General features: G+C 54.8%; 2 protein-coding genes across 2 annotated transcripts; one reads left to right on the top strand and one right to left on the bottom strand.

Annotated features, from left to right (window-relative positions):
• Window positions 1-1,088: 1,088 nt before the first annotated feature.
• On the bottom strand, window positions 1,089-3,371 carry LAMTOR5 (late endosomal/lysosomal adaptor, MAPK and MTOR activator 5). Its single transcript, XM_080633081.1, has 4 exons — window positions 3,233-3,371; window positions 2,986-3,047; window positions 2,412-2,529; window positions 1,089-1,453 (listed from the first exon to the last, which is right to left on the bottom strand). Exons 1-4 carry the CDS (start codon window positions 3,265-3,267, stop codon window positions 1,393-1,395), a joined length of 276 nt encoding a protein of 91 aa, XP_080489207.1. The 5' UTR covers window positions 3,268-3,371; the 3' UTR covers window positions 1,089-1,392.
• Window positions 3,372-6,414: 3,043 nt separating this feature from the next.
• Window positions 6,415-9,879, top strand: PROK1 (prokineticin 1; the record flags this gene model as incomplete). The annotated part of the gene is made up of 3 exons (XM_080633186.1): window positions 6,415-6,486; window positions 8,366-8,491; window positions 9,760-9,879. 3 exons carry the CDS (start codon window positions 6,415-6,417, stop codon window positions 9,877-9,879), a joined length of 318 nt encoding a protein of 105 aa, XP_080489312.1.
• Window positions 9,880-10,393: the final 514 nt, after the last annotated feature.

A 10,393-nucleotide genomic window follows, 5' to 3' on the forward strand; every position in this document is an offset into this window, starting at 1 on the left:
TCCTACACAAGCCTTGGTCTGGGAAACTGCATCATTTGGGATGGGATACTGGGGAAAGCTCTGGATTTCCCAGCCAAGGTGCTGGGCACTGGAGCGGAGCAGCCACTCGAGCGCAGCTGTGGTTTGGCAGGATTGGAGTTGGCTCCGTGCCGCTCCTGTAAACACGCACCAGCTCCTGGGTAAACAGAGCCCTCACGCTTCCTCCCCCCCCCGTCGCGGGTGACCCATCACCCCCATCAGCATTCCTGAGGGCTGATAAGCTTGTGGGATCATGATGGGGATCTCTGCTCCCTCCCTCGGCAGGGAGGGCACTGCTGCAGCTTGCGGGAGGAGCCAGGATCCAGCAGAGCCTGTGGAGGCTCTTTCCCTATAACAGGACTTTCAATACGTGCATTAAGCTTTTAAGTGAAATGGGGTTTGCTGCGCGTGTGGTTTAAGCACAGCAGGGACTGTGAGATTGTGAATGCCGCTGATAAACAGAGCTGCTCCTAGCAGCAGAGTCCCAGCAGCGTGACCGTCCTTTTACCTCGGAGCCAGCCCCATTTCCTGGCTCGTGCTCTGCTGTGGAGCTTCCCCTTCACTGCACGCACCAGCACAGCTGCAGGCCAGCTCCTTTCCACCGCCTCACACACAGGAAGCTTTTGAGTGCAGTTTTCCGAGGGGAAAGCCTTTGTGCAGGATTGTTTCCCTGCACCATTTCAAATGCCGGAATCTCTAAGAGGGAGAGAGGCCTGGATTTGTGAGAATGTTGTCAATATGCGTTAACAGTTCACGTGGGGACCAGGCAGCCAGGACCACCATGTGTAGGGCTGAACTTCAATCCAAGGCACAGTAAGCAAGTAACTTACACACAGGATGTTTAACTAGAGGAGGGTAAACATTTCCAAGGAGAAATTCCTTGGGAAGCGTTTGCACCTTGTCTGTTGGAGGAGCCTCCACTACTTCAAGTCTTGGTGCACTATTGCTGCTCTCCAGAGACATGCTAGTGAAGAGGGGAGTGGGAGAAATCACCTCACTTGGCTTTGGAATCAGGGCAAAGCCATGGCCATGGTTTTCACAGCTAGAACAAAGGGAAGCAAAGGTGTTTTTGCAGGTCATTTATTGATTCCTCCAACAACTAAGGCCACGCACACAAATACACCCTGTAGTATCTGATCATTACACAAGCTCGGTGAGTGACCCATGTTTCATCCTCAGCAGCACAAGTGCTAAAAGTGTGAGTCAGAGACCCCGATAGCTGCAGAAGGAGCTGGTTAAGTGGAGAGGGGAACCTTCAGCCCAGGCTTGGTACTGCAGGCGTGTTCTGGGCTGGAGCAGCAGAGGAGGGAGGTTGTCCAGTGAGGAGGAGCTGGGCCAGGGGTGGGAGTGAAGCGCTGCACGGGTTCCTGGTGGTCAGGATGCCAGCTTATGGACTGCTACGGTGATGCTGTCGTGCTTCTGGATCATGATGTTCCTAGATCAAGAAAAGTGCTGGGATGAGGAGCAGCCAACTTGGGTTGGAGAAGGGACAGGGGTATCAGCGGCAGCAGCACCTCCAGCTCAGCACTAGACCTGTGCTTGCTGCATCTTTTCTGCTGGAGAAGTCTTGCCTACAACACTGGCTCCAGCACTGGCTTTGTTACTGTAGGGATCTCAAGTGTGAAAGAAAATAGAGCTGCAGTAACCACTACCCCTGAAAGGTTTCCTACTGCTGCTGCGGTTCCTGCTGCTTGAGCTCCCATGAATGTAGAGCCTTCTAGATCCTGCCTCTCTACTCTGCTCTCGTGAGACCCCACTTGCAGCACTGTGTGCAGTTCTGGTGTCCTCAACATGAGGACATGGAGCTGTTGGAGCAAGGCCAGAGGAGCCCAGGAGGATGCTCAGGAGCTGGAGCACCTCCTGTATGGAGCCAGGCTGAGAACGTTGGGGCTGTTCAGCCTGGAGCAGAGAAGCTGCGTGGAGACCTCAGAGCAGCTTCCAGTGTCTGAAGGGGGCTCCAAGGATGCTGGAGAGGGACTCTTCATCAGGGACTGCAGTGATAGGACAAGGGGTGATGGGTTCAAACTGAAACAGGGGAAGTTCAGGTTGGATCTAAGGCAGAAGCTCTTCCCTGTGAGGGTGCTGAGGCGCTGGCCCAGGGTGCCCAGAGAAGCTGTGGCTGCCCCATCCCTGGCAGTGTTCAAGGCCAGGCTGGACACAGGGGCTTGGAGCAAGCTGCTCCAGTGGAAGGTGTCCCTGCCTGTGGCAGGGGTTGGAGCTGGAGGAGCTTTAAGGTCCTTTCTAACCCAAACCATTCCGTGATTCTAATTCACATGCCCATGGCAGTCAGTACATTCCCCCCTTGGCTTCAGAGTTCTCCCAGTTCAGCTCCGCATGAGGAGAGCCCCAGGGCAGACAGGGGGAAAAGCGGCAGCCCCTGGCTGGGAACTCACCCACTGTCCGACTCCAGGCACACCACGGGGGTGTCGGTTGGGTCAGAGGTGAGCTTGGCTGCCTGCTGGGCAAGCACAGAGATGACACCAGCATGCTCATCCGAGAGGGTTCCTCTGCCTGTGAGAGGTGGGAAACGTTGGCTAAAGCCACATCTATCAGGAACAACAGTGCTTCCTCACTGACAGAGGGCTGCATTAAATGACCTTTATAGACCCCTTCCAACCCAAACCATTCCATGTGCCTTGAGCGAAGCAGCTCCCTTCTGGAGCTATGGGGGCCGCTCCTGCCTCCCTTGAGAGCTGATGCAGCATCTCCCCCAGCCGATGCCCTCAAACCACTGGAAGCCTGAATTCCAGTGGCAGAAAGAGCTGGCTCTGGTAACTCTCAGTGTATGGCGGGGGGGAAGGTGAGTGCCATGGGGCTGGAGAGGGCCCTTGGGGACACCCAAAGGCGGGTAGGAGGCTCCAGCAGCACAGAGCCCAGTGTGCTCAAAGCACGGGGGTCCGGTACCCCCACACTGGGCAAGGCCCAGCACCCCCAGCCCTTACTGTCCGGTGGGGCTCGGTTACTCACAGCCCAGGTTGAGCCCCTGCGAGTCCGTGCACAGGACGCCCACCACGGCCGGGCTCTTCATGCTGCGGGAGGAAGAGACACAGCGGCGGTGAGGGCAGGGCAGCCGCGGCCCTCCTCCTGCCCCGGCTCCGGTGCGGCTCCACAGGCCTGGCCCCGGCCTCCCCCCCGTCCCCAGCGGGTCCCCGCCGGCCCTGCCCCGCTCCCTCTGGTCCCGGTGCGGCTCCACCGGCCCTGCCCCGGCCCGTACGTCTCCTCCAAGTGCTGCTCCAGCGTCCCCTCCATCTTGCCGCGCCCCTTCACTTCCGCCCTCCCTGGCAGTGGCGCCGCTCACGTAGACGGCGGCTCCGCAGGGCCAAAAGGCCTCGCCGCGCAGAGCCGCCCGCTCGGCCACATCGTGCGGGGACCCGGGGTGCCCCCCAAGCAGCCCCCGACCCTCTGGCGCGGAGCCTCGCGGGGTCTGTGTGATCAAGCAGCCGCTTCAGGCTCAGACATGAGCCAGGCTGGGGGCTGGATGCAAATCCGGACACTGCATCCCCCAGGAGGCCTTCCCCTGGCTGCTCTTTGGTGCGGTTCTTGGGGTTTGGGTTATTTTCTCCCCTTTTTTTTCCAGCTTTATGCCCCCGAGAGGGGTTTTTTCGTGTTTCCCTCCCGCTGTGCAGCAGTGCTGGGGTTTGAACGGCAAAATGAAATTGCAGTGGTGGATTAATGATCCTGCACACGCTTCCCCAGGTGGAGCATCCTCTCACAGCTGGACCACAGCGAGGGATGCAGGGACACCGGGGCACAGGCTGGCCTCGCTGACGGAACCCCCGCTGCGGTCCTGATCCGGCCCTGAGGCAGCAGCACAAGAGGGACGTGGAGCTGTTGGAGCGAGGCCAGAGGAGGCCATGGAGATGCTGCGAGGGCTGGAGCAGCTCTGCTCTGGAGCCAGGCTGAGAGAGCTGGGCTGGGGCAGCCTGGAGAAGAGAAGGCTCCTGAAGGGGAGACCTGAGAGCAGCTCCAGTGCCTAAAGGGGCTGCAGGAAACCTGGAGAGGGGCTTGGGACAAGGGCCTGTAGGGACAGGCCAAGGGGAATGGCTTGAACCTGCCCGAGGGGAGACTGAGATGAGCTCTTAGGCAGAAGCTCTTCCCTGTGAGGGTGCTGAGGCGCTGGCCCAGGGTGCCCAGAGAAGCTGTGGCTGCCCCATCCCTGGTTGGACACAGGGGCTTGGAGCAAGCTGCTCCAGTGGAAGGTGTCCCTGCCCGTGGCAGGGGTTGGAGCTGGAGGAGCTTTAAGGTCCCTTCCACTCAAACCATTCCGTGATTCTATGATTTACAGCAGGAAAGGCCACTCTGGACCGGTGCCTACAGTGCCGGGGTGGGGGGATCAGGACTCCCACCCTGTTCCCATGAGGCAGGAGGTGTTCAAAGTGATGCCCAGCCCGGCTTTCCTGCCGGGAGCCTCCCCCCAGAAAGGAGCCCCGCTGCCAGCAGAGAGTAGGAGGTAATTTATGGTGGCTGCATCGCAGAGCTCGGCGACGCTAATAAAGTGCCAGCTAAAGCTGTTCCCGGCTGCGCCTGGCGATAGATCTTGCCTTGTCAAGTTGGCAAATTAAAATGTTATTGATGGGGGAAGTGCAGCAGCAGCTTTGATTTATTTATTATTCTCAATTCCGTTTTTCTTTCTCCTTCATCCAGCTGGAAGCTCTTTTGGCCAGCACCAGGAGCCCCAATCCCCACTGTTCAGTGGCTCCCCGCTGCATCTCACCCTCTTAGGATGGACTTAGATTCCCTTTCTTGTGTTACTCTTTTTCTCCCCAAGACAGGGCAAAAATGTGCCCTACAGAGGCCAGGGGCTGCATCCTCCCTGCCCCATCAGCACCTTCCCAAGGAAACCTCCCAAAACAATGCTCCCGAGAGCTGGATTTATGGCAGGAGGGGCTTTGGGGAGAATTGGGATTACTTAGTTCAAGCCCAGGTGAAGGAGACTTTAGGGAAGCAGCCACATCCAAAGCAGTGCTGCTCTTTGGGCAGAGAAGTGATTAAATAGACAGTTTGGCACTGGACTGATCCTCTACAAAAGGAACTCAGCTGAAAAGGTTGATTTTAAACCATGTGGTTCTGAGCAAACCCATATTTCAAATCCCAACCCATCACCTTGGGCCATGCTTCCCCTCTGGCTGCTCCTGGTCCCTGATTTGCCTCCAAAGAGCAGGTCCGGCAGGGAGCAGCCCCAAAATCAGGCTCGGGGGTGTTTGTTCCTTATTGGGAAAAGCCATAAGGGAATATATTTATAAACTCAATGCTGATGAAGAGCCCTGATACTGCGGGGATGGAACCTGGCAATGCAGGGCTGGAAAAACCCATCTTGCTGGGTCAGAATTGCAAACTCAGCTTTATTTTGGGGGAGGGAAATGGAATTTTACTTCCTGTTCTTCTGCAAAGGGTCTTAGCCATGATCTCTGCTTGCATGGCCCCGGTCAGCGCAGCTCTGGGCATTGGGAACTTGGTCTGGGAGTCCCAGCCAAATCCGGGCTGGACGGTGGGATACCACTGTCTATATGTTGGCCATGGAAAAGCAAAAGGGCCACATGGGAGGAACTGGCCCCAGCTCCATGGGGACATCACATCTCAGAGGCTGCTGAGATTTCTTGCTCCTCTCACATCTGATGGATGTGACTCTTGGGCGAGGGGGTGCTTTTGCCAAGGCCCCCCCGTCCCCATGTCATCCCTTGTGTCCTTCCAGGATGTACAAATTGACAAAGAAGCTGGTAATGCCACCTTTTCTTGCTTTTTTAGCCACTTTAGCAATCCCTGGTCTTATTCCCTTGTGCTCCTAGGAGACGCACCAAATGCAATTTGAGGAATGGGGGACAGACACTTCGAACTATAAATCAACATATTTACACATTAGCTTCTGATTCAAACACACCCTCGTTACTTAAAAAAGATATTATTCCCTCTCTGCCTTCTTTTATCCTCACAAATAAATGCAGCCCAGCCTCTGTTTCTACAGGATATTTATCACAGAGGCACATTATTACCCATTGCGCTCTTATGAGCCCACAAGTAGCAGGCTAACTTTAGTCTTGTGTGCTCTTTTAGCTGAACAATCACAAAGTCTTAATTCAATTCTAAAGTACACCCGTCAAGGGATACATATGGATATAGAGGTGGACTTGGAAAATCCAGCTGTGTTGGCTTGGCTGAAAAATAACCCTGGGAAGTGGCTGTGGGTGGGAGAGGTGGGGTTTTATTTCCCTTCCTCGGTGCTTTATTAATATTTCTCTTCCACCATTAGAGATTCAGGTCTCATCTGCTTCTTCTGAGATCATCGAGGGGGGGAAAAAAGCCCAGGGTGGTGGAGCTGGAAGGGGTTATATAGGGCGGGTGGTGCGGGGCTGCTGCAGAGCTTGGTGGTGCAGGGGAGACGGCTCCTGCCCCGGCACCATGGGCTGGATCCTGCAGACCCTCTGCTTGCTCCTGCTCATCTCCTCCTGCCCCTGCGCTGTTATCACCGGGGTAAGTGCCGCTTCCATCCCCAACCTGGGAGAGTCCTTATTTACTTTGATTATCTGGGGAATGAAGGCAGGAATTGATGCTTTTCAATGCTTTGGTTTGGGTGCTTTTCCGCAGTTTATTACCTGGTTTTCCAGCACAGGGATGCTGTTCCCACAGCCAGCCCCAGCCCATGTGAGTGTAAAGTCACACCATCGAGCTGCTCTTTCTGCTTCTCAGCACTGTATCAACCCTGCATGTGGGAAAACAGGGCGTTTGAGGAAGTTTTTCCAGCAGGGAAAAAGTGCTGTAGGCATCTATATAGGCATGCTACAGGCATCCCCCAGAACACATTCCCAACTGGGACAAGGGCTCAAGCACCCCAAATTGTCTTTCTCCCTCCTAAATGTAGAGAAGTGATGGTAAGAGAGGGGAAGTGTGGGGATGCAAAGGAGAGTGGCAGCGCTGTGTTAACAGGCTGCTGGGGCTCAGCATGTCCCAAAGCTCAGTGCTGCGGAGCAAGCGCTGGACCAAGGTGATGCCAAAAGCGAGAGACAAACCAAGACAAAGTGTTTGTATCCCGGCTCCTCCCTGCCTCCCGGCTTTTCCCAATGGGTGGGAATTCTGTGGTTGACTTTGACTGGCTCTTGGCTCCTTTTTTTCCTCACAATCAGACCTCTTTCTTTCAAGCCTGTGATTCTCTTTGGCTGGATCTGCCCAACCTGGAGCTGCAAAGCCAAGTCGGGGGCAGCCACCTCCATCCAGAGCCAAATAGATGTGGGCTATCGTTCCCAGGGCTTAAATGGCTCATTTTGAATAGCCAGAAAGGAGAGGCTGGATGTGCAGGTCCTGGCTTGCCCGCAGCCCCTATCAGCCCCCATCAGTTTCCCTGGCTTTGCAGGTGAGGGTCCATCATTGCTGAGATTTGATTTTCAATAGTATTTGGTTCTTGCAAGGTGCTTTGGATGCTCAAGGAGAATTAAATTCCCTTCAGGAAAGGGCAGGCTCTACAAAACCCCTTTATTGCCTCCCTGTGAGAGAGCAGCACCCTAAAATCATGTTCTTTCCATTGCCCTCATGGTCTTTTCCCCAGTTGCTATTCCCACACCTCTTTTTCCATATGAGCCATGGACTTGTGGCTGAGAGCTCCTGTGATAGCGGTAGCCTAAGGAGGGGGTGATCCCATTTGGGGTTTGGATGAGCCCCATTGGTTCTTCCTGTGCTACCATAAGGAGAATGGGTTGGAGCAGGGGTTGGGAGGGCAATGAGCTGCTCTTGTGATGGCCAACACAGCCTGGGGAGCAAAATGGGACCTGTTTCGTGCTTGATGTTCCCCCATCCACCTCTTCTGAATGTCCTCCTGGGCTTCCAGGTGTGGTGGTGAGCTGGTGCAGCATTTGCATCCGTGCCTCAGTTTCCCCATCCCAGGGGAAGAGGTTTCTGATTCCCATTTTCCACCTGCCTTGGGTGGAAGAGGCTGAGTCATTGGCATTACTCTCTATTAACAAAAAAAGCCCCCCAAATGGGCATTTGCATTATCAGCAGGTTTTATAGGCTCAGACGGGTGATGTCTGTACACGATGGACAAGGAGTTTATCCTCAGCGCCGGCGCTCTCATTTGGCACCAATTCTGCTTTTAAGTTGGGCAGCTGCAAACTTTTCCCGTGTGTCCCAGCCCCGCATGCACCAGGGATATCCTCCTTCGTTCTGCAAACCCCAGCACCACAGCCCCTGCCCTGCCCCAAAACCTCCCCAGCTCAACCCTGAATGGGAACAACAAACCCTTCTCCCTTAAAGCCCCAGCCAAGGCTTACACCCAGGGGCATTTCTCCCCTGGCCCCTTCCAGAAGTGGGAGAGGGATGTTTTCCCAGGAGATTCCACTCACATCATCCCTCTCCGCAGGCCTGCGAGCGGGACCTGCAGTGCGGCAGCGGGACCTGCTGCGCTGTCAGCCTGTGGCTGCGGGGGCTGCGGATGTGCACCCCCCTGGGGCAGGAGGGGGACGAGTGCCACCCCTTCAGTCACAAGGTACCAGCATGGGGATGCTCAGTGGGGCTGGGATGGGGGATAAGGGCTGGGAAAAGGGGGTTGGTGTTGGGTGGGGTGGATTTGGGATGAAGCACGGGGCAGCATCGTCAGGGTCTCTTCATCAGGGACTGTGGTGATAGGACAAGGGGTGATGGGTTCAGACTGAAACAGGGGAAGTTCAGGTTGGGGATAAGGCAGAAGCTCTTCCCTGTGAGGGTGCTGAGGCGCTGGCCCAGGGTGCCCAGAGAAGCTGTGGCTGCCCCATCCCTGGCAGTGTTCAAGGCCAGGTTGGACACAGGGGCTTGGAGCAAGCTGCTCCAGTGGAAGGTGTCCCTGCCCGTGGCAGGGGTTGGAGCTGGATGATCTTAAGGTCCCTTCAACACAAACCAGTCTGGGATTCCATGATCATGGTGGTTCCTTACCTCAGACAGCATTCATAACAACTGCTGCTTGTACAAGCTTCCCTGTTTTCAGTGTTCCACAGTTATTGCCTACAAGGCTTTCATAACATCCTGCACCTCTGGTTTTCCTTCCAAGGGGCAGATTTATGAACAAAGATTATTCAGGTCTGACACACATTGCTTGAACAAATGTCTACTAAAGGAGTTTTGAGAACTTATTAGATGTTGGCAAGGTCCTCAAGGAGCAAAACAAAGAGATGCTTCATAGCAGGACAAGTAGGAATAAAAGAGCTGGTTTCAGCCTCTGAAGTATTTTGAGCACCCTCCTGCCTGTCTGTTCCAGCCTTAATCCTCAGGATGCCCCATGGGTGCTGCAGACCTTGACTCAGAGCTGGGACCGAGCTGCCTGGCCCATTCGTTTCGAAGAAAGGCACAAGCTGCGCTGCTCCAGATTGAGTTGTAAATGCTCTGCCAAGCGTGGCAAAGCTGAGTTAATGCCACAGAGCTGCCCCAGCGCCGCGATTTCTGTTTGATAAGAACCCCCAGCACACTGGGATTAGCCCAAAGCGCAACGCTGCTGCAATCCCTCATCCGTGGGGATTTAGCAGCAGCATCCCAGCCTTGCGGGGAGCATCCCTCTCCGTGCTCTTGTATTGATTTGGCATGGTGGGAGCAAGATTGAAGGATGCTGAGGCTCCTGCTCACACGAGGAAGGAGCGAAAGGTTTCAGAGGGATCAGAGATTCATTGCAGGCATATCCCTATTAAACATCTGAGAAGAGCCAGAGATTTTCCCAGGGCTTTGATCCCATTTGATAAGGTTCTGGCTGAGCCCTGACATCCTCGTCTCTCCCGTCTCTCTCCACAGGTCCCCTTCTTCGGGAAGCGCCAGCACCACACCTGCCCCTGTTCACCCAACCTCATCTGCTCCAGGTTCCTCGACAGCCGCTACCGCTGCTCCGTCAACTTCAAGAACATTGATTTTTAGGGTGATGCTCCTTGTTCTCCATCCGTGAGCCCCCAACACCCATTTCTTGCCCTCTTCCATGGCCATTGGGTGCCCACATAGTGCCAGGCAACCTTAAAAGTGCTTTTCCAAGGTAGAAAGTGTTGTTATAAACTGTATGTTTTAAAGGAAACTGAGGCATGGTCAGGCCAAACTGCTGTGACATGTGGCTCTGGCCCAGCCTGGAGCAGATTCTGACTCTAGCATCCTCTGGATCGAAGGGCAGTGTGTGTGTGCCAAATGTCTGTGGCCCCAGAAATCCCTTTCATAAGGGATTTGCAATTCCTACTGGATAAATCATTGCTGTAACGATAATTCCTATTGTGATATTTCCTGACCATGTCTTATCCGTGTGTTTCTTCCCTGGAAGCAGCTCTTCAAGCTGGTGATAAATGATCTAATATAGCCTGCAATTAAAAGGAGCCACAGTCAAGTAGCTGTGGGGAATTAAGGAATGGGTTTTCCCAAATTCCCAGCCATGCAATGCTGAGGCAGG

This window comes from Psittacula echo, assembly GCF_963264785.1.
Source record: "Psittacula echo genome assembly, chromosome: 22".
Taxonomy (NCBI): domain Eukaryota; kingdom Metazoa; phylum Chordata; class Aves; order Psittaciformes; family Psittacidae; genus Psittacula; species Psittacula echo.

Bases quoted from the DNA above. Each gene is read 5' to 3' on its own strand.
- LAMTOR5 (XM_080633081.1), bottom strand. From the start codon at position 3,267: ATGGAGGGGACGCTGGAGCAGCACTTGGAGGAGAC. The intron at 3,048-3,232 runs GTACGGGCCGGG...TTCCTCCCGCAG, and splicing joins GAGCAGCACTTGGAGGAGAC to CATGAAGAGCCCGGCCGTGG. The intron at 2,530-2,985 runs GTGAGTAACCGA...CACCTCTCACAG, and splicing joins GCAGGGGCTCAACCTGGGCT to GCAGAGGAACCCTCTCGGAT.